General features: G+C 44.6%; 1 protein-coding gene across 1 annotated transcript in view; it reads right to left on the minus strand.

The window, feature by feature from the left end:
* Positions 1–1,449: 1,449 nt before the first annotated feature.
* The window catches only part of CAPN13 (calpain 13), an 80,156-nt gene continuing 58,786 nt past the window's right edge, over positions 1,450–22,819 (minus strand). Inside the window, exons 18-23 of the mRNA XM_053589873.1 lie at positions 21,182–21,250; positions 11,656–11,731; positions 9,739–9,867; positions 8,674–8,729; positions 8,067–8,124; positions 1,450–2,296 (exon numbers count right to left, since the gene is read on the minus strand). Of these exons, the coding sequence (XP_053445848.1) occupies positions 8,098–8,124; positions 8,674–8,729; positions 9,739–9,867; positions 11,656–11,731; positions 21,182–21,250 (357 nt within the window). The 3' untranslated portion in view covers positions 1,450–2,296; positions 8,067–8,097. The remainder of the gene's footprint in view (positions 2,297–8,066; positions 8,125–8,673; positions 8,730–9,738; positions 9,868–11,655; positions 11,732–21,181; positions 21,251–22,819) is intronic.

Here is a 22,819-nt window from a genome sequence, read left to right on the forward strand (position 1 = left end):
ATGATTAGGACTCAGACACTGGAGAGTGTGATCATTCTGCCCAGCAGACGGCTCCTGTGTCCCTCGCAGTATCCTGATTGTGGGCCAGCCGGTTCATTCTGGCTCTTCCTAGAAATGGATCCAACTGGTGGAAGGGTGCTGTGAGGAGACTTCTCCCTCCTTTCCCATCGGGGGATATCTCCTGCTTAATTTTCTAGAGAAGTCCAAGCTGGTGTCCTGAAGTTCTCAGATGACCTGCTAGGTAGGCCTGAGCCTACCAGGCCCTGAGCCAGCCTAAAGCTGGAAGGCAGCATGGGCTGTGTTTCATGCAGAGTGGGTTTAGACATATCAAAGCCACGGAGATAGCACAGGCCCTCAGAACAAGAGCCAGATTCTTGAGTAATCCCTGGGAGCTTGTTCTAGAGGACGAGGATGCTCAAATGCAGAACGCCAAGGGAGAGTAAAGAAACTTGTCCTTCCCTGAGTGACTGCCGAGATCATGATCATCCTGATAGATGTTGTTCTGGACCAGCCCCCAGCAAAGGAGCACAGATGTCTCCTGATGCCAAGGCCACCAGCCCCCAACATGCCCATGGCCCCCTAGTGGATGGGAATGTCCCTCATCCATTCTTTAAAATCCTTCAAAGGGCACCCTCACCACCCACTTTGTCCTACCTGCCCCTTGAGTCCAAACCTCAGACCTTTTTAGCACCTCAATTGCCAGCAGCAGTGTGGAGGGAAACTGAGGGAGCAGATGTTCCTCCCACCCACTGGGCAGGTTGTTAGGACGGAGGCTGGAGGCAGCTACAGCAACAGCAGCTCTGTTCTTTTTTCCAGCTCAGCTCTGGATTGCCAGCTGTGGACTTCTGCAGAGGAGTGGTTTCCCCCCCAGTGTGGCTGGGGGTTAAATGGACACTCTTGCATAGACATTTTTTTCTGCAGCCATAATCAACTAACTGCTCTGCAAAGAAGCCTGATTCTTCTTCCCTGGCCCCCTCTTCTCGAGTCCCAAATTCCTGTCTTTCAGGCTATTTGCTAATTTGCTTATTTATTTTTTCAAAAGTTTTAGTCCAATGTACATAACTAAAAAATTCAAACAGCACAAGGTCTGAAGGAAAAATGGCAGTCCTCTGTCCCTTTTCTCCTCTAAATTCCTCCCCCCAAACTTTTTATTCTGATGTTCCTTTCCATATTTCTTTTTTTTTTTTTTTTTTTGTAGAGACAGAGTCTTACTTTATGGCCCTCGGTAGAGTGCCGTGACCTCACACAGCTCACAGCAACCTCCAACTCCTGGGCTTAAGCGATTCTCTTGCCTCAGCCTCCCGAGTAGCTGGGACTACAGGTGCCCGCCACAACGCCTGGCTATTTTTTGGTTGCAGTTCAGCTGGGGCCGGGTGTGAACCCGCCACCCTCGGTATATTGGGCCAGCGCCTTACCGACTGAGCCACAGGCGCCGCCCTCCTTGCCATATTTCTAAACAATATGCTTAGGCAGTCATTCCTTGACTTGTCCATTTTAAATGCTTATTGGCTTCTTATAACGGAGCACGGGGCTGGGTGCTCTAAACCTGCTTGCATGCCTCTATCTTCTTTCTCTTCATTCTTCTAATGTAGTATATCATTTTTTTGTTAAATCGATATTCAGTTTTTATTTTATTACACTTACATGTGTGCTGTTCCCTGCTGAATGGAGAAATACTCTAGGATCACATTTCCTTTCTTCTATAACTCTCTATTCTCCTAGAAGTTAATAATTACCTCATTTTTTTTTTGTCTGCTTAGTCTCAGTGATTATCCTAATAACTCTTCTAAGTCTCCCCAGTAGAATTTCCAAACCTCTATAAACACTCCTTTTCCTATAATTAAGCAATCTGATAAACTACGGGTTCCGTTTTTCCTAAAGGTCACTCCTCCTGCTCCCCTTGGAGTTGCTCACTCTCTTCTTTCGCTGCAGCTCTGGTTCTCGGACTTTTTTGCTTATAGAGTGTTGGGTCTTCTCTTCCCTGGATTCCTACTCTTCCTCCTCCTTCATTTGTGCTGTTGGAGTTTCCATGTCAATTCCCTAGCTGGAACCATTTCTCTTCCAGAGCCAGCTCCAGAAGCCTGGACACCCTGGCAAGTTAAGGCACCTGGTAACCGCCAGGGACATGTTTGGCAGGGGTGCTGGGAGTATGGGCATCTCCAGAGGCACATCCAGACTCCCACCTCTCAGCTCAACCTGCACAGGAGAGTCTGGTTCAAACTTCTGACAGTCTCATCTGCCCCGTGATATCAGTGTTGAATCCAAAGTCTAGCCAGGAATCTCCAAAAAAATTTCTCTGTATGGAAAGAATTGAATGGGAGGAATGAATTTATTGGGCTAGAAGCTGACCCACCCTAGTGAAAACTGAGCCCCTGACGCCATACATGTATTTCACCTTCCCGAAGATGAGGAGAAGATGGCCCTTTTCTCAAGACACTGTATTTTTGTATGGTGGGAAATCGTTATAAATGCTCATTTGGTCAGAATACTGCCATATTGACAGTACATCAACATCAATGTGGATGGCGTTAGCTAGACAAACTCTCAGCAGAGTGTGGTTGGCTGTGTATTAACCCTGTGTATTAAGGTCAATATGGCCTCAAATGTCCAAAGGAGCATAGACCAATGTACTGAGTATTTGCATTTTTTCAAGTCTGAACTTGATATTTTAACATATTTTAATGTAAGTATTGCCTGTGATGCAGAAATGAGGCACATTTGTTTTGTTCAAACATGGGAGAGGAGGAAGAGTTCAGCCTGTTTGTACACACCAGTATCCTAATCTGCAAAGTCAGAAGAGGGCAGATGGGTTGGAGATGAGACAGAGAGAGGAAGTGTACCCCAACTTGCCCAGTGAGTCCAAGGGCAAATGAAGGGACTCTTGCACACAGTTTGTAGGGAATGATCCAGAAGCAAAGCAGACTACAGATGGGTTCCAATAACCTTGGGCTCTGGGGAGAAGCTCACTTAGCTCACATGGCAAAGCCTTTGTTTGTTCCATGGACACTTTGTTGTACCAAGGACCAAATGAAGGGAATTCATCTTAAGAGACTGTAGATTATGATATATTGGGTATAATAACAAGATAATGTTAACTGTGTGCTTCCCAATATACCAAAAAGGAAGAAAACAGAGAAATAACTAAAGTAGCAGGAAGACTTGCAAAGATTGGAATGAGAACAAAACTGGAAGACACAAACCTGAAAGGATGTGGTTTTAGTTATTTGCAAGTGGTTACTGAGTGGCTTCTCTAAGCTGGGCACCTTGCTTCGTGCTAGGGAATAGCAATAAACAAGGCACACTGAGGCTTACAGTCTAACAGAGAATAGAGACATAGAGCAGGTAATTACAAGTGTGTTAACTCAGACAACTGCACATACACAAATAGCTTCCTCAGCCAAAGAAATAGCATGTATGAAAAACTGACAATGAGCATCACATTTAATGGCAAAAAACTGTGTCTTTTCTTCCAAGATCAGGAACGCATGGTTGCTTTCTTCACTTACACTAGCCATTGTATTAGAAGTTCTAGCCAGGACAATTATGCAAGAGAAAGAAAGCAAAGGCATCCAGATTAGAAGGAAAATAATTAAACTATCATCATTTGTGGATGACATGATTTTGTATATATAAAATTCTAAGGAATCCCTTAAAACACTATTAGAGCTAGGTTCAGCAAGGTTGCAGGCCATAAGATCAATATAAAAAAATCATTTCTATTTCTATACAGCAGTAAAGAGCAATCTGAAAATGAAATTAAGAAAACAATTCAATTTATAATAGCATCAAAAAGAATATAGCACGTAAGAATAAATTTAATAAAGTTCACGACTTCTACACTGAAAATAGTAAAACATTGTTCAAAAACATTAACCAAGATATTAAGAAAAAAAACCAGAGAGATGCATGGCTTGAAGGATTGTATGTGCCCTGTTTCCCTGAAAATAAGACATCCTCCGAAAATAAGACCTACTTACAGGAAAGATAAGACGTCCCCTGAAAATAAGACCTAGCGCATCTTTGGGGCACACCTTAAAATAAGACACTGTCTTATTTTTGGGGAGACAGGGTAGTGAATATGGCAATATTCCCCACATTTATCTACAGATTTTAATGTGTTTTCCATCAAAGCACCAGCAGCCCACCCATCCACCTTTTTGCAGAAATTGATAAGCTAATTCTAAAATTCATACGTAAATGTAAGGAACCAAGAATGTTAGAGAACTCAACATTTCCTGATTTGAAAACTTACTACAAAACTACAATAATCAACATGGTGTGGTACTGGCATAGAATAGACATATATATTGATGGAATAGAAATGAGAGTCTTACATTATGATAAATTGATGTTTGAAAAGAATGCTAAGACAACAAAATAGGAGAAAAAAATGTTTTCTTCAAGTGGTGGTAGGATATCTGGATATTTACATGCAAAAGAATCAAGTTCAACCCCTACCTCATACCACAAACAAAAATTACCTCAAAAAGAATCAAACCTAGGGCAGCGCCTGTGGCTCAAAGGAGTAGGGTGCTGGCCCCATATGCTGGAGGTGGCAGGTTCAAACCCAGCCCCGGAAAAAAACTGAAAAAAAGAAAAAAGAAGAATCAAACCTAAATGTAAGAACTGAACTATAAAACAGAAGTAAATATTCAGACCTTGGGCTAAGTAATGGTTTCTTAGCTATGCCACCAAAAGCACAAACAACAAAAGTAAAAATAGATATAAATTGAAAAGATAACCTATGGAATGGGTGAAAAATTTAGCAAATCACATAGTGATAAGGGACTAGCACCTGGAATATATTAAGAACTTTTACAGTTCAGTAGTGAAAAGGTAAATAACCCAATTTAAAAATGGACAAAAGATTGAATAAACATTTCTCCAAAGAAGACATACACGTAACCAGCAAGCACTGAAAAGATGCTTAACTTTATCGGTCCTCATGGAGATGCCAGGCAAACCACAATGACGTGAACATGTGGAGTGGTGCAGCTACTTTGGAAAACAGTTCGGCTGTTCCTCAAAATGTTACACATAGAGTTATCCCAAGATCCAACAATTCTACTCCTAAGTATATACCCAAGCAAAAAGGAAACACAGGCCCCCTCATATGAACTTGTATGCAAAAATTCATAGCAGGATTATTAACACTACTCAAAAAAAGTATAAACAACCTAAATGTCTACCAACTGACAAATAGATAAATGAAATATGATAGAGCCACAAGGAAATATTATTTGGCAATAAAAAGGAATGAAGTATTAATCAACAACATGAATGAACCCTGAAAACATTATGCTAAGTGAAAGAAGCCAGTCACAAAAGGCCACATTTGCATTATTCCATTTGTCTGAAATAACTGCAATAGACACCTCTGTAGACTTGGAAGGTGGATTAGTGGTTGCTTAGGACTAGAGGGTGTGATGCCATGGGGAGTGACTGCAATGGGCCTGCTTAGATGGGCATGGGGTTTCTTTTTGTGGTGACAAAAAAAGTTCTAAAATTATACTGTGGTTATGGTTGCACAACTCCATTGCCACACTAAAAACCAATAAACTCTATACTTGAAATGGGTGAACTGTATGGTATGTGAATTATATCTCAATAAATCTCTCTTTCTAAAAAAGGAAGGAGTGGGCAACAACTAAAGAGTGTGCCAAATGTTATGATTGGGAAAGGGTGACATGTGAGTAAATAACATGCGAACCCAACTGGGCTAAGACACGAAGGAGCATGAGTTTGGTGATTGATGACTCCCAGGGCAGAGAACATGGTAAGGTCAAAGACCTGAGGCTGGGAAAAGCATGGAAAACAAAAGGAAATAAGGTATGCTAGTGGGCTGAGAGCGAGCAGGAAGGAGAGGGTCAAGGTGTGGTTAGATGGCTTGGCAAGATGCAGGCCCTTGTGGTCCATAATAATGACTCTAGATTTTCCCTTTAAATTGATAGGGAGACATTGAAAGGTTCTACCCTGGAGAGTGGAATGACTGGAGTTGAGTTTTTAAAGGTGTGCTCTGGCTGTAGGAAATTGATTTGAGGGGAGGAATGGCTATAGGACAATCAGACAGGAAACCAATGAGAGAGGTGATCTCTAAGAAATCTAAACCAAAGTAGTATGAGGGGAGAGTGGGAGGTGAGGACGTGCAGACAATTAGCTCTTCTAAGAAGTTCGGCTGTAATGAGAGGAAAGAGAGGGAGTTGTAGCTGGAAGGGATATGAGATGGAAGAAATTTAAAAGATACACATGTTTAAATGGAAATTGGAAGACTCCAGAAGAGAAAGGCAGGTTTAGTATTCAGAAGACAGAAGAGAGAATTCATTTAGTCAGACGAAGGTGGAAAGTAATGAGATACAGAACACTCTCAGAGGGATCGGCCCTCTGATGTTAACAGGGGAAGGGAGGATATGGCTATGGATGAAGCTGGGTTCATCCTCATCTTCCTTTCTCCAATTTTGCAAAGCAACCTGTGGACCAAGAGTGAGTGGATCAGCTTTAATAGTGTGCTGTCAGGGGCGGCACCTGTGGCTCAAAGGAGTAGGGCGCCGGCCCCATATGCCGGAGGTGGCGGGTTCAAACCCAGCCCTGGCCAAAAGCTGCAAAAAAAAAAAAATAGTGTGCTGTCAGGGGTGGTGATTAACAAGGAAGCCCTCTGAGGGGTGATGATAGGCATTAATCAAAGAGACCAAAACACGCATAACCACACACCCGTAACCACACACCCAGGATTACACTTCCTTCTTATATATCCTTCCCACTAGGAAAAGTGGAAAAATGAATGAAGAGAGAATTGGAACCTTGAATGGAGACAAGACAGTGGAGAGGATCCAGTCAATTCATAAGTTCAAGCCTTTCAACCCTGTGTGTTGAATTAACTTCAAGATACAACTGAAGACTCGTTTTAGATAGTAGAAATCATAGAGACTGGAATAAGCATAATAAAATTGGAAATGATCAAATGTTCTATTTTTAAAGAACAGCAAAAGAAGAATTCAAGAAAATATAGTTGATTGCCATTAACATTGATCTCTGAAATGTTTGTTAGTTTGTAATTAGGAAGCACCAGTGTTCATCAGGAAATATTTATGTCAAAATATTATGTCTTTATGGGGATGGTGTCTGTTTCTTGATTTCAAAGTACATGATTGGGAGATTAATACTGTTTTCAAAAATAATAAAGTTTAAGAGGACATTGATCCCAGGTCTGCTTCATGGAGAACTACGTACTTCAAAGGGGCATTGACCTTTAGAGAATGGTCACCAGGAGGTCTTGGATGAAAATCAATAGAAATAGCAAAAGCAAAGAGGCATTGGACATGGCAGTACAGATGACCTCAAGCATTCAAAGGCCTGCTATATCTGGTCTTTTTTTTTTTTTAGAGTAGTCCATAAAGTAGAGCTGGAAGAATGTTCTGGGAAGGTGGACTGTTGCCTCTAAATAAGGAAGAGCTAACACCTAGAGATGTCCAACAAGGGGGAGCAAATATTGAGCTCCTCAGGCCTGAGGGGTTCTAAAAGATTCTATTGGGAGATCTGCTACAGCAGGGTTGGGGACTATGTAACACTAGGGTCTGTTCTTTGAAAATAAATGTGGAGGCAATGATATGGGTGTTAATCCTTTGGCATACACTCTAGACGTGTGAACACCAACACCCACAGAGACTGTGATCTAGCAGAGCTGTCTGGCCAGGCAATGGTAGTGCTGGAACCGACTCTTCTCTCTCCAAGATCTGACTGTTTCTGTTGCTCCATACCATTCTGTTCCCACCACTTCTATTGCCTTTCCTGTGTTTCTTTGGAATATCATTTAAGAATTCTAAATCCCCCATTCATGACTTTGAGGCCACACCCTTCCCCAAATATCAACTGGTTTATACAGCCTGGATGATGTCTGCAGCATTGGCCTTGAAACTCAAGGGCCCTCAGCAGCTGACCCTTGGTCCACACGGATAAGGGCTCTGTAATCCCTGGGGAGGCTGCTCCCAGGGAAAGAGTCTTGTGTCTGCTTCCTGGAGAAGGGGAATCGTGCTCCTGAGAGGAGATGACTCCAATGCCACATGCCTCACCTGAACTGTGGGGTCAGCTCTACGTCTTGCCTCAGTTGTACATGACCAGGGTCATCCACTGAAATACAACCATCATCATTACAACCAATTCTTTAAGTTCATTAGCTCAATACAGAGCCGGGAAAATGCCACCCTTCTCCCTTAGACCTCAGTGCAGTCCCATCACCCTTTTCCAGCTAATCCCAACCCAAGCATGAGGTCTTAGCCCCTGCCACAACACATCTGCTGCTCCCTGAATAGCCACAGTGAGGGGGGGGTAGCTGAGGTCGACCAGCTGGTTGGGAGGCTCTAAAACCCAATGGGAGTCAGTTTAATGCACAGTGAGCTCAGAGGCTGTTCTTCAGTTCCCTCTTGGATTTATGACTCCCACATAATCCTCTGCTTTATTAAGCTATTGGAAAAAAATAAAATCTGTCTGCCAAGATCCTAAAGCATCCTGGCAGCAGCGATATATAAGGCAGTAATTGGAGTCCAGGGTGGGGGGGCAGCAGCTTGGCTGGCCTCTGATGGATTGTTCAATGCCCTCAGGGAGAAAAATGCCCCTTGGAATCAGTTCAGGAGAGGCGACCTGGGACTGTGCCTATTCCTGGGACGGGATGGGGCCTACCTCCATCTCTGTCAGGTAGAGTCCTTTTCCATCCTTAGAGAGGTTATGGAAAGTCTCTAGGGTCAAGAAGGAAAATTTTGACTGAGTGAGGGGGAGGGAATCGGGGCAGGTCAGGGGAGGCAGATCTGGGCCCACCAGGAGGTGAAAGCAGATGTGGTGATTCTGCCAGGAGAGGGCCCCAGCTGCCTCCTCTCTCTGCAGCCACACTCTCCCCAGGCCGCTCAGGTGCATTCTGAGAACAGTTCCCTGGGACCCTCTGCCACACACCCACCCCATCTAGCTCCTAGTACTTTGTACCCGCCCCCCACACTCAGCCCTGGGGACGTGTGGGCTTGTCTTTTTTCACAGACACAATTTGGAGGCCTGAGGACTCTTTTGGGGGGCGGGGGGGAGGGCAAGGGTTGTGCCTCAGATTTTCTTTTACCCTCACAGGGCTCTAGTCTTCTCAGCTCTTACCCAGCTCGGAGCTGTGTGGGGTATGTAGAGGAACCTCAAAGCAGGTGTGAGGATGATGGGAGTAGGGGTCAGGGGGAGGCTGGCCCTCTGCTCCACCCCAACCATGTGGCTCCTCTAGAGCTCTATTATGGCCTGGCCTTCAGACATTGTTTCATTTAAAACAGAGGGTTATGCTGTTAAAAAGTGTGAAAACCTCGGGACTGCATAGTGGATTTCTGCAGCCTGGGGAGGGGCCTCCTGCCCACACTTATTCATGTGTGTGTGGAATTCCTGTAGCAGAGATCCAGGTTCTCCGTGGCAGGACCAAAGAGCAGGTTTAAATTATAAACACAACCTGGAGAGGGGACAGAGTAATTTAGATTACCCGTGTTTCTGAGACAGGAGCTGGGCAGGGGAGTGTGCTGGGGGAAACACAGAGGGAGCTGTCTACACTATGGGTGGCCTCAGCTGGCTGTGTCCTCTTAGAGCAAGGGCACCTCATGTAGGACACCAGCCCACCCTGCTGTGGGGGTCTTGGCCAGGCCTCGGGCAGGACTGGGCTCCTGGTCCTCTCCTGTGCTCTCTGACCACTGCAAAGGTCTCCCGGGTGCTCTCCCCAGCAACACTTACTTGCCATGGCTTCTAGCCGCATCAGGAGGCACACCAGGCTGGGAAAGCTGACCCTGCCAGCGCTGTTGCTGTACCGGAGGGTCACGAGGTCCAGCAGCTCAGTGCTGATGGAGATCCCTGCAAGAAAGTCTGGGCAGCAGGGTGTGTGTGAGTGGGGAGGAGGCCATGGGCCCGGTCTCTGCCCCACCAAGTCTGAGAGATGCGTTCAGAGGGCCCACGGCCTTCCGCCCACTCCTACTCAGCCTGGTGTGGAGTGGATGCCCCTCACTTCAGTGTCTTCCCTTTTTTGTTGGCTGCTGGGCCCCAGTGACACAATTCTGGAGTTTGGCCAGAGGCCAACTCATACTCAAGAGACACGGTGTGCCTTGGGGACACATCAGCCTTCACAATCCTCTGTTAATTCCCATGTAGTGTGGGAATTGCCGGGACACCTGGGGTTTGCTGGTGACCTGGTGAAACAACCGTCCTCCCTCAGCCATGATACCACATGGGTCTTAATGTGTGGCTGCTGCCAGTGCAGCTAAGTGTGGTCCCTGGCAGAGGGGCACAGCTAAGTCAGCCACCCAGGGAAAAGGTTGTTCCTCAGAGAGGAGACACAAACTCAGTGGGCAGGAGGTAGGACTAGTCATAAGCTCCAACCACACAGGGGCCAAGTGCGGACCAGCAGCATAGGCAGGCCTGAAAGCCCGGGTAGCAGGCAGAACCTTGTAAGCCAAACCATCCCTCAATAGACGAGCCCAGTGGCAATAGACCAGCTCAGAGACACACAGGGTTAAAAAGCGTGAATTTAAAGGCCTTTAGATGGGACACACAGACTCCAGCTTGCCACATTTTCAACCCCGCACCCCTTTCCTACAGTTAACAGCATTGCTCTTCTAAGTTACCGCCCTGCCTTTGGAAGGCTTTCGACTTGAATTTGAACTATTCTCTATTTTTTCCTCTTTATTATTCTGGAGTCACAAGGAAGGTCTCCTTTGAAGTCTTTAAAGGTCTTTTAGTGGTTCTCAAAGACCAAGGGCAAGCACAGAACCTGGGAGTTTGCTAGAGATGCAAATTCTTCAGCCCCACCCCAGACCTTCAAATCAGAAATGTTGAGGTGAGGCTCAGTCATCTGTGTTTCACCCTCCAGGGGATTCTGGTGCACATTCAGGCCTGTGAACCCTGGCTCTACATTATGAAGAATTACAGAAGAGGAGACGTCTACGTTACAGCAGAGGAGGGGTAGGAGCCACAGAGGTAGAATTACAGAGGCTTTCCTTCTAGTGTCAATTTGGGGAATATGGTTTCACATTTCATTAAGGTCGGTTGTCAACTCCTTGCATAGCCTTTTGTGATCCATTCTCCCCTTTGGCCACGTGGAGATAATGATTCCTGCCCTGCCCAGTTCTCAGGGTGGTGGAGACGGTGGAATAAAAGGACGTCAGTAGAAGCACCTGTGAACCATGAAGCACTTACGCCCCCTAAGGTATTATTATCAATATTTTGGACTGAAAGCTTTTGCCTACTTGAAGCAGACAGATGCCATTTGATTGAATTTAGCCCATACCCTCTATGAAGAGGGAGAAGAAAGATCAGCAGCCTGCCAGTGGGTATTTAACCCCAATGGCCCAGACATGGAGCTGGGAGCGTCTCTGAGGCCAGCTCGATCCCTGGAAGGGCAGCAGTCCTGTGGGGCTATTTTCTCACAATCAGAGCTGTGCTGGGAGAAGAGGCAGCTGGGAAAATTGACTGCACATGCGAAGTCAGGCTAAGAAAGGATGCCCGAGGCCAGAGCTCTGGAGGCCCTGAAGGGAGTGTGAGTGTGAACTGGGGGAGAACACAGGAGCTGCACGTCCCCCTCCTCTGACTTACCCCCCCACGCCATGCCCCCTCCCACCCTCACCCCCAGGATCCCAAAGCGGAGGGCTCCTGCTCTACCTGTGTTCTCTACAGCCTTCCACAGGTCTGAGCTCAGGAGAACTCCGGGGCTCTTCTGGATGTTCTGGAAAACATGCTGATATGGGAAAAGAAGCAAGAAGTCTCTGTGAGGACCCAGAACATGTCCTAGACAGGAGGAGGTCCAGGAAATCACTTTTTGCATCCTTGGAACTTATTTCTTCAAAACTCAAGTGGAGTCAACTCAGAGGTAGGCGTCACAGCATAGCTAAGGCCTGGAAGGTGGGAGTGGCCAGACTTGGTGACGTCAACAATCCTGGCTGCCCGCTGATGGGGCTGTGGGTTCCCCTCTGTCCTCCTTTCCTGTTCCCTACACCCAGCCTTGCCCCTGTCACATAGGGCAGTTTGCTGCTTTCTCTAAAGAGTCTTCACAGGTCAGTGGTTAGGAGCACAGGCTTCACAACCAAAACGCCAGGGTTTAAATCCTGCCTCAAGTACTTACCAGCTGTGCAACCTGGGCAGTGGCTTAATCTTTCTAGGCCTTAGTTTCCTCGTGTGCAGCACGGGGTTAATTACAGTACCTACCTCACGGGTTCGTTGCCAGCAATAAATGAGCAAATACAGCAGAACCTCTATCATTGACCACATCCGTACATTGACCACCTCCTTAAGTGAATCTAATGTTTATAGACTGGACGTGCACCACACGTACATACCAGTATGATAGGCCTCATTCCTCATGTCGACCACCTCCATACGGTAACCAGTTTGCTACATTCCCTTGGGTGCTCAACTTACAGGGGTTCTACTGTATTTATAAAGTGGTCAGGAGAGCACTGTGCACATTAGTAAGTTCATACAGGAAATATTAGAAGCAGGTAGGTACTGCAGCCTGGGTCCCAGCACAATCACAGAAGGTAGTAACTGTAACAGCTTGATTCTGTGTATGGTGGCTCTCACATTTACCCAGCACTTGTCTGCATCTACTCACCGTAACCCTGATCAGTGTCATACTTCATAGGACAGGGCAGTCCCTTGCCTTGGATTAAGTATATAGGTACCACAGGACTGAACTGAGGACTCCTGATGTGGGTCCGTGCAAATCAGGAGCTGTTCCCAGACAAAATATCCCACACACAGCTTTCTTTGATCTTCACTGTGAGAGCCAGGTGGGAGCTCTTGAAGGTGAAATTCCCCAACGTGTGGGTGTCCCTCTAAGACTAGGTTCCCAGGAATTGAACTCTCAAGCTAGTCCACACTCAGCCTCTGGCTATTCATCAACCATCATCTTTTTCTTGTGAGGATAGGAGTGATGACTTCTAAGCTTTTCACATGTCATAGTGGACACTGGCATTCCTTATCTAACTCTTGGCTCTCATTTCAGAGTAAGAGCAAGATGGCGGCTGAATAACAGCTTCCCTGCAACTGGGCACTGTGAGTCTGGGGAGATAAGACTCCAGGCATCTCTGGCTGGTGGGATCTGACTATAACCATCCCTTTGAGGACACAGGGAGTCAGCGAGAGACTTCTGGACCCCAAGAGGAGGACAAAAACAGTGGAAAACTGGCAAGTGATTGCTTGTGTTAGATCGGTCTAATCCCGCTGGCAGCTGTAAGTACAGCAGCAATGAGACTGCAAACTGGAAAGGCCTTCCCTGTGAACTGTTTTGGTGTTTTTGGACTTGGCACTCAGTTGAACTGCCTTGGGGAGAGCTTGGGCAGGAGTGCAGAGAACTCTGGGCATTGTCTAGGGCCCCAGACTGAGCCACTGAGCTGGAGGAGCTAATAGTGTTCGGCTGTGGGCCACAGGGAGCATTGTGAGAGAACTGCCCTGGCAAGCTCCACCCTCAGAGCAAGGATCGGGTGGGAGCTAATAATCTAGTGACTGAGCAGCCTAAAAGTGAGGACTGAGCTGCCTTATAGTCGTAACCCTCAGGGCAGGGTGAGACCAGTTTTGGCACACTGGGTAAGTGGATAGCCACTTTAGCAGTGATCCCAGTGACAAGCACTTTCCTGGAAAATCTTCTGCTTAGCCAAGCTTAGAAGTTTAAAGTGCCTTTTAAGAGGGTTGAAGAGAGATTTAGGGTCTCCACCCTGTGGGGTTTGGAAATCAGCAGAGGCTTCCAGTCATATAAGCATTGTGATTAACATCTCATACCCCAGAAGACCACCTGTTGCCCAGACAATATTCAACTGCTTTGTTTTGGAGTTTTTTTTCTTTTCTTTGTTTTTTGTTGTTGTTGTTGTTGTTTTTGATTTCAACCTTTTCCCTGCAGATTTTTTCTTTTCTTTTTTTCTTTCTTTTCTTTCTCCATTTTTCTAGTTTAAATACAATTTCCCATTGCCACCGTTTTCAATAATTAGAACTTCATTTTTCCTAGTGTTTCTACCCCTATTATTTGGTTTTTCACCCAAATTTATTCTGTAAAGTTTTCTGTTTGCTTGTTTTCGTTTGATTTATAGCATTTTTGTCTTTCCTCCCTACTTGGTGGAGGTGGGGTACTGTGTCCGATCAGGTTAGCAAAGAGCTGCTGACCTCAAGGGAACCACCCAACTGGGCACCGACAGAGGTTGGGATTTTTTTTTAAGGATGTGTCAAAGTACCCTACTGTACACCTATATTGCTCTGTCTCCCTCTTTCTTGGTCTCTTTTCTTTTTGTCAATATTCCCTTTTACCCACCCCCTCTCCTTTCTCTATTTTCTTTTCTTTCATTCATTCTCTTTCTTTTATCTGTTCTTGCTCTTCAACCTTCTCATCCTTCTGGTCCTGTACCAAAAGGACTCATTGAAACCCTAGTCCACAGGCATGACAACTTAAAGAGCAAGAGGAAGTGAAAGGAAAATTAGAGCAAGGAAACAGATAAAAGAAATCACTCATGAGGAAGAATCAGCAAAAAACTCCTGGCAACATGAAGAACCAGTCCTGAGCAACCCCTCCAAGAGACCATGAGGTAGCTACTGCAGAGGATTCCACCTGTAAAGAAATGTTAGGAATGACAGAAAGGGAATTTAGAATACACGTGATAAAAACAATGAAGGAAACTGCTAATAAAGTGGAAAATAACCAAAAGGAAATCCAAAAACAGAATCAAATAAGAGATGAATGATGTGAAGAATATAGAAAGGATATAGCAGAGCTCAAGGAACTGAAGCAGTCAATTAGGGAACTTAAAGATGCAATAGAAAGTATCAGCAACAGGTTAGACCATGCAGAAGAAAGAATTTCAGAGGCAGAGGACAAAGTTCTTGAGATAACTCAGATAGTTAGAGAGGCAGAAAAAAGAGAGAGTAAGCAGAATGTTCACTGACAGAATTAAGGGACTTTATGAAGCGTTCCAACATACAAGTTATAGGAATCCCAGAAGGGGAAGAAGAATGCCCCAGAGGAATGGAAGTCATACTATAGAATGTTATAAATTAAAATTTCCCAAATATCACCAAAGATTCTGACACACGCCTTTCAGAGGGATAGCGGACTCCAGGTCACCTCAACTTTAACTGAGCTTCTCCAAAACACATTGTCATGAACCTATCCAAAGTCAAGATAAAATAAAAGATTCTGCAAGCTGCCAGAAGTAAGCACCATTTGACCTACAGGGGAAAATCCATCAGAGTGACTGCACACTTCTCTAATGAACCTTTCCAAGCAAGAAGACAATGGTTGTCTACCTTCAATCTACTTAAACACAACAATTCCAGCCCAGAATTCTATACCCTGCTAAGCTAAGCTTTAAAATTGACAGAGAAATCAAATCATATGGATTTACAAACATTGAGGAAATTTGCCACAACAAGACCAGCTCTACAGGAAATACTTCAACCTGTTCTACACACTGACCTTCACAATGGATCAGCAGCGAAGTAAGAACTCAGAAATTAAAGGACAGAACCTAACTTCCACACTGATGCAAAAGGTAAAACTAAGCAATGGATTCTCACAAAATAAGATGAATAGAACACTACCACACTTATCAATTATCTCAATAAATATTAATGGCTTGAATTCCTCACTGAAGAGACATAGATTGGTTGATTGGATTAAAAAACACAAGGCATCAATTTGCTGTCTGCAGGAAACACACCTGGCTTCAAAGTACAAATTAAACTCCTAGTCAAGGGTTGGAAGACAATTTTTCAGGCAAATGGAATTCAGAAGAAAAGAGAAGTTGCAATCTTATTTTCAGATACATGTGGATTTAAAGCAACTGAAGTCAAAAAAGACAAAGGTGGTCACTTTGTATTGGTCAAGAAAAAATACCACAAAAGACTTTTCAATTCTAAATATTTATGCACCCAATTTAAATGCTCCCAGATTCTTGAAACAGATGTTACACAGTCTGAGCAATATGATATTCGATAATACCATAATAACAGGGAACTTTAACACTCCTCTTATAGAGCTGGACAGATCCTCTAAACACAAATTAAACAAAGATATAAGAGATTTAAAGGAGATCCTAAAACAACTGTGCTTGATAGATGCATATAGAACACTTCATCCCAAAGATAAAGAATATACATTCTTCTGATCACCCCATGGAACATTCTCCAAAATTTATCATAACCTGGGACACAAAACAAATATCAACAGAATAAAAAGAATTGAAATTTTACCTTGTATCTTTTCAGACCATAAGGCACTAAAGGTGGAACTCAACTCTAATAAAAATGTTCGACCCCACACAAAGGCATGGAAATTAAGCAACCTTCTGTTGAATGACAGATAGGTGCAGGAAGAAATAAAAGAGGAAATCATTAACTTCCTTGAGAACAACAACAATGAAGACACAAGCTACCAAAACCAGTGGGATACTGCAAAAGCAGTTTTGAGAGGAAAATTTATTGCTTTAGATACCTACACTTGAAAAACAGAAAGAGAGTGCATCAACAAACTCACAAGCCATCTTATGGAATTGGAAAAAGAAGAACAATCTAAGCCTAAACCAGTAGAAGAAAAGAAATCTCCAAAATCAAATCAGAGATCAATGAAATTGAAAACAAAAGAATCATTCAGAAAATTAATGAAACAAAGAGTTGGTTTTTTGAAAAAATAAATAAAGTAAATAAACCTTTGGCCAGACTAACTAGAAATAGAAAAGTAAAATCTCTAGTAACCTCAATCAGAAATGATAAAGGGGAAATAACAACTGATCCCACAGAGATACAAGAGATCATCTCTGAATACTACAAGAAATTCTATGCCCAGAAATTTGATAATGTGAAGGAAATGGATCAATATTTGGAATCACACCCTCTCCCTAGACTTAGCCAGGAAGAAATAGGGCTCCTGAACAGACCAATTTCAAGCACTGAGATTAAAGAAACAGTAAAAAAGCTTCCAACCAAAAAATGCCCTGGTCCAGATGGCTTCACACCAGAATTCTATCAAACCTTCAAGGAAGAGCTTATTCCTGTACTGCAGAAATTATTCCAAAACATTGAGGAGGAAGGAATCTTCCCCAACACGTTCTATGAAGCAAACATCACCCTGATACCAAAACCAGGAAAAGACCCAAATAAAAAGGAGAATTTCAGACCAATTTCACTCATGAATATAGACGCAAAAATTCTCAACAAAATCTTAGCCAATAGATTACAGCTTATCATCAAAAAAGTCATATATCATGATCAAGTAGGTTTTATCCCAGGGATGCAAGGCTGGTTTAACATATGCAAATCCATGAACATTATCCACCATATTAACAGAGGCAAAAATAAAGACCATATGATTCTCTCAATAGATGCAGAAAAAGCATTCGATAAAATCCAGCATCCTTTTCTAATTAGAACACTGAAGAGTATAGGCATAGGTGGCACATTTCTAAAACTGATTGAAGCTATCTATGACAAATCCACAGCTAATATTTTACTGAATGGAGTAAAACTGAAAGCTTTTTCTCTTAGAACTGGAACCAGACAAGGTTGTCTTCTGTCACCTTTACTATTCAACATAGTGCTAGAAGTCCTAGCCAATACAATTAGGCAAGACAAGGAAATAAAGGGAATCCAAATGGGAGCAGAGGAGGTCAATCTCTTTCTCTTTGCTGACGAGATGATCTTATACTTAGAGAATCCCAAAGACTCAACCACAAGACTCCTGGAAGTCATCAAAAATACAGAAATGTTTCAGGACATAAAATCAATGTCCACAAGTCAGTAGCCTTTGTATACGCCAATAACAGTCAAGATGAGATGCTAACTAAGGACACAACTCCCTTCACCATAGTTTCAAAGAAAATGAAATACCTAGGAATATATCTAATGAAGGAGGTGAAGGACCTCTATAAAAAAATTATGAAATCCTCAGAAAGGAAATAGCAGAGGATATTAATAAATGGAAGAACATACCATGCTCATGGATGGGAAGAATCAACATTCTTAAAATGTCTTTACTTCACAAAGCAATCTACCTATTCAATGCCATTCCTATTAAAATGCCAACATCGTACTTTGAAGATTTGGAAAAAATGGTTCTGCATTTTGTATGGAACCAGAAAAAACCCTGTATAGCTAAGGTGGTTCTTAGTAATAAAAATAAAGCTGGGGGCATCAGCATACCAGATTTTAGTCTGTACTACAAAGCCATAGTGGTCAATACAGCATGGTACTGGCACAAAAACAGAGACATAGACACTTGGAATTGAATAGAAAACCAGGAAGTGAAACTAGCATCTTACAACCACCTAATCTTTGATAAACCAAACAAGAACCTACCTTGGGGGAAAGACTCCCTATTCAATAAATGGTATTGGGAGAACTGGATGTCTACATGTAAAAGACTGAAACTGGACCCACACCTTTCCCCACTCACAAAAATTGATTCAAGATGGATAAAGGACTTAAATTTAAGGCATGAAACAATAAAAATCCTCAAAGAAAGCATTGGAAAAACACTGGAAGATATTGGCCTGGGGAAAGACTTCATGAAGAAGACTGCCATCACAATTGCAACAACAATAAAAATAAACAAATGGGACTTCATTAAACTGAAAAGCTTCTGTACAGCTAAGGAGACAACAACCAAAGCAAAGAGACAACCTACACAATGGGAAAGGATATTTGCATATTTTCAATCAGACAAAAGCTTGATAACTAGGATCTATAGAGAACTCAAGTTAATCCACATGAAAAAAGCCAACAATCCCTTATATCAATGGGCAAGAGACATGAATAGAACCTTCTTTAAAGAAGACAGACGAATGGCTAACAAACATGAAAAAATGTTCGTCATCCCTATCTATTAGAGAAATGCAAATCAAAACAACCCTGAGATATCATCTAACCCCAGTGAGAATGGCCCACATCACAAAATCTCAAAACTGCAGATGCTGGCGTGGATGTGGAGAGAAGGGAACACTTTTACACTGCTGGTGGGACTGCAAACTAGTACAACCTTTCTGGAAGGAAGTATGGAGAAACCTCAAAGCACTCAAGCTAGACCTCCCATTTGATCCTGCAATCCCATTACTGGGCATCTACCCAGAAGGAAAGAAATCCTTTTATCATAAGGACACTTGTACTAGACTGTTTATTGCAGCTCAATTTACAATCGCCAAAATGTGGAAACAGCCTAAATGCCCACCAACCCAGGAATGGATTAACAAGCTGTGGTATATGTACACCATGGAATACTATTCAGCTATTTAAAAAAATGGAGACTTTACATCCTTCGTATTAACCTGGATGGAAGTGGAAGACATTATTCTTAGTAAAGCATCACAAGAATGGAGAAGCATGAATCCTATGTACTCAATTTTGATATGAGGACAATTAATGACAATTAAGGTCACGGTGGGGGTGGGGGAAGGGGAGAGCAGAGAGAGAAAGAAGGAGGGAGGGGTGGGGAAGGGAAGAGCAGAGAGAGGGAAGGAGGGAGGGGGTGGGGCCTTGGTGTGTGCCACACCCTTTGGGGGCAAGAGGGACTTTACCTAACAAGGGCAATCAGTGTAACTGGGCTTATTGTACCCTTAATGAATCCCCAACAATAAAAAAAAAAAAGAAAAAAATCCCACACGCAGCTGTGTGACTGAGGCCCACTGTGGAGACAACTATTGTGCAGGAGCAGCTGGAGGACTTCTCCTTGGCCTTCTTCGGCTTTTGGTGAGTAAGAAGTCAGGCCTAGAGTGTTCTCAACTAGGTATTCATGTGTTCACTCACAATTTATTAGTCTGACCATTTATTTAGCATTTTTGATCCCTGTCTATGTTGTAGACACTAAGGGAGTCACTGAGGAAAGATTGATATGAGTGAGCTCCTGTCCTGGAGGGCCCCCCCAGTCTAACAGGGCAGTGGACACTCCAGCATCGTAGTGGCTGAAAATGAAATGAGAAGCCAATGACCTCGGCCAGGGATTAGGAAACACATCCCCGTATAGTCACAAAGGAGCACTTTATTCAGCCTTTAAACAGGTTGTGGAAATATCTAGCAACCTGGCTAGACATTTGATATATTGGTTTTCTCTTTTTAAAAAACAGATTATGCTTTTTGTTTGTTTGTTTGTTTGTTTTTTGCAGTTTTTGGCCAGGATCAGGTTTGAACCCACCACCTGCAGTATATGGGGCCAGCACCCTACTCCTTGAACCACAGGCGCCTCAGATTATACTTTTATATAGCATATGTGGGAATGTATATTAGAGGAAAATCCCAAAGTGTATTCACTGGGTGATAATAGTTTCTCTTTGGTTGGTAAGATCATGTTTTCTTTTTTAAATGTATCTTTGTCCTTCTATGATTCTGTTTTTTTTTTTTTATTATTATGGCAAGTATAGCCTTCATAATAAGGATGGGTTATTTATAAGTACAAAATAGCAAGACAACACAATGTGGCTTGTCCTGCAGATGTGGGTTCAAGAGTTAGGAGCTAAGGGTGGGGTGGGGGGTGACACTGGCTCAGGGAACCTGAGGAAGGTTCTGTAGGGAAGGTGTGTTTGGGGCTGGATGCTCAGGGCGGGAAGGCACTGGCCAGGCATGGGGTGTAGGGAGGGAGAGGGAATAGCAGGCCAAAGGGGCAAGGGCAAGTTTATAGGGAGTAATGACGAATCTCAGCTGGGAGCTGAGGCAGAGAATGGGACGAGTGAAGGGGGTTTCTCCAGCACCCCAAATAGGCGCCCGACTTGGAAGGTTTTGTGTGTGATTAGACTTTGTCCTAAGAACAATGGGAGGGCCACACGAGCCCCCCAAACATGTCTGCATTTTGACAGCTCCTCTGGCAAATGAATTGGAAGGGGCTGAGGGAGCAGGTGGGCCGGGGTTGTGCAGAGGACGGGGCACGAGGAGGAAAATGCTAGCTGGCAGTTTTAGCTACAGTTCACAGGGACCTTTTTCTCTCCTAGCCTCCCAGTATCCATCATCCTGCACCTGACCGGGAGCAGCCTGTGACCTCTAGTGCTCTAGAAGTGAGTCTAGACATGCATGTCTCCCCAGACAGAGTGTGAGCATGCCTGGAGGGCAGGGGAGACATTTCCTCTTTTTTTCAGACCTCTCAGCCCTGGTGCAGGTTTGGACATCTGCTAAATATCTGCTAAACTGGATGGAATCGGAGCATGAATCACAGAGAACCCACGCGGACCTGGCAGCGGACGAGGCGCCTCCACAGTCGTGTGAACTCCTCCTGGTTGAGCCGCCCATTCACTTGCAGCTGGATGGAGAGTTAAGAGTTAACCCGCCCAGCGGGCAGTGAGCTGGAGGGGCCGCTGGTCCTGCCAGCGAAGCCTCCATCCATCACTAGTAACTCTGTTGTTGGCCCAGCACCACCTATATGTGACCCCTCGCCAGCTGGCTCCCACAGCAGCGTCTGAAAGTGACCCAGCTCAGATTTGTTTTACAAAGAAAAATGGACAATTGGAAGAAGAAAGCCCTGAGAAAAAGAGGCCAATGTCACTTGCATCCAGAGGAAGAGAGTGGACTCAGGACAGAGCCCCACCCATCAGTGGGTTCTCTGGGGAGGGGCAGCTGCAGGTGAGTGTGTGCAGAGGGAAGCGCTTTCCATGTTCCTATTAAAACCAGACGTGGGGCCATTCCCTCGGAGGGGTTCAGTGATGACTGTGGAGGGGAAGAGGATTAACCTCAGAACTGGAAGGGGAGCCAGGGGTGGGTAGGAGGAAGGCCAGGAAAGGCCTGTCTGCTTTGCAGGAGTCCAGCAAAGGTGACCTCCTCTGGAGTTACCCACCTCAGGCCATGAGGCTGCAGAGACCATTTGGGTTCCTCTGTGGGAGATGGCAGTATCTCTGAGTGATTCTACACACCAGCCACCTCCTCCCCTTGCCACTGGAGGAGTCCCCACAACTTAGATTTTTACTCAGCAAGGCCCCAGTTCAATAAAGGTAGGAACCACCAACACATATAGAAATGTGGAGTCAGACAGAGCCTGACTCCATCACAAAGCCCTTGTGGTCTACAGTAACCAGCTCCACAATGCTGACCGAGCCTCGTGAGCTGCGTGAGAGCAGGCTGCTCTGTCCGTCTCAGGAGACAGAACACGGCCCAGCGAGGGGCTGGCCAGGCAGCAGCAGGGTGTGCACACGTGGGGTCAGCCTCCCCTGCCTGCTGGGCTGGGGGTGTGCAGGGCAGAATGGCCCATTGGAGGGTGAAACCAGCAGAGTCAGGAGTCCAAGTCAAGTTCTTGGTCCTGCCACTTGAAGTCATTGAGCTGAGGCGAGTCACTGGATGACTACCCAGCCACCTCCTTGGCAAATTTGCAGTCATGGGTCACAACTGCTGTGCAGACTGAGGAGTTTTCTGTATGTGTTGGTGGTTCCTAATTTTATTGAACTGGGGCCTTGCTGAGTAAAAATCTAAATTGTGGGGACTCCTCCAGTGGTAAGGGGAGGAATGGGGAGAGGGAGACTAGGCTTCCTGCTCTAAGGAGGCGGCATGGGGTTAAGATTAGAACATGGACTTTGGGGATTGAAAATTCCAACTAAAGGGGCGGCGCCTGTGGCTCAGTGGGTAGGGCGCCGGCCCCATATGCCGAGGGTGGAGGGTTCAAACCCGGCCCCGGCCAAACCGCAACAAAAAAATAGCCGGGCGTTGTGGCAGGCGCCTGTAGTCCCAGCTACTTGGGAGGCTGAGTCAAAAGAATCGCCTAAGCCCAAGGATTTGGAGGTTGCTGTGAGCTGTGTGACACCACGGCATCTACCGAGGGTGATAAAGTGAGACTCTGTCTCTACAAAAAAAAAAAAAAGAAAAGAAAATTCCAACCAAAATC

The sequence above is a fragment of the Nycticebus coucang genome, chromosome 4 (genome assembly GCF_027406575.1).
Source record: "Nycticebus coucang isolate mNycCou1 chromosome 4, mNycCou1.pri, whole genome shotgun sequence".
Lineage (NCBI taxonomy): Eukaryota > Metazoa > Chordata > Mammalia > Primates > Lorisidae > Nycticebus > Nycticebus coucang.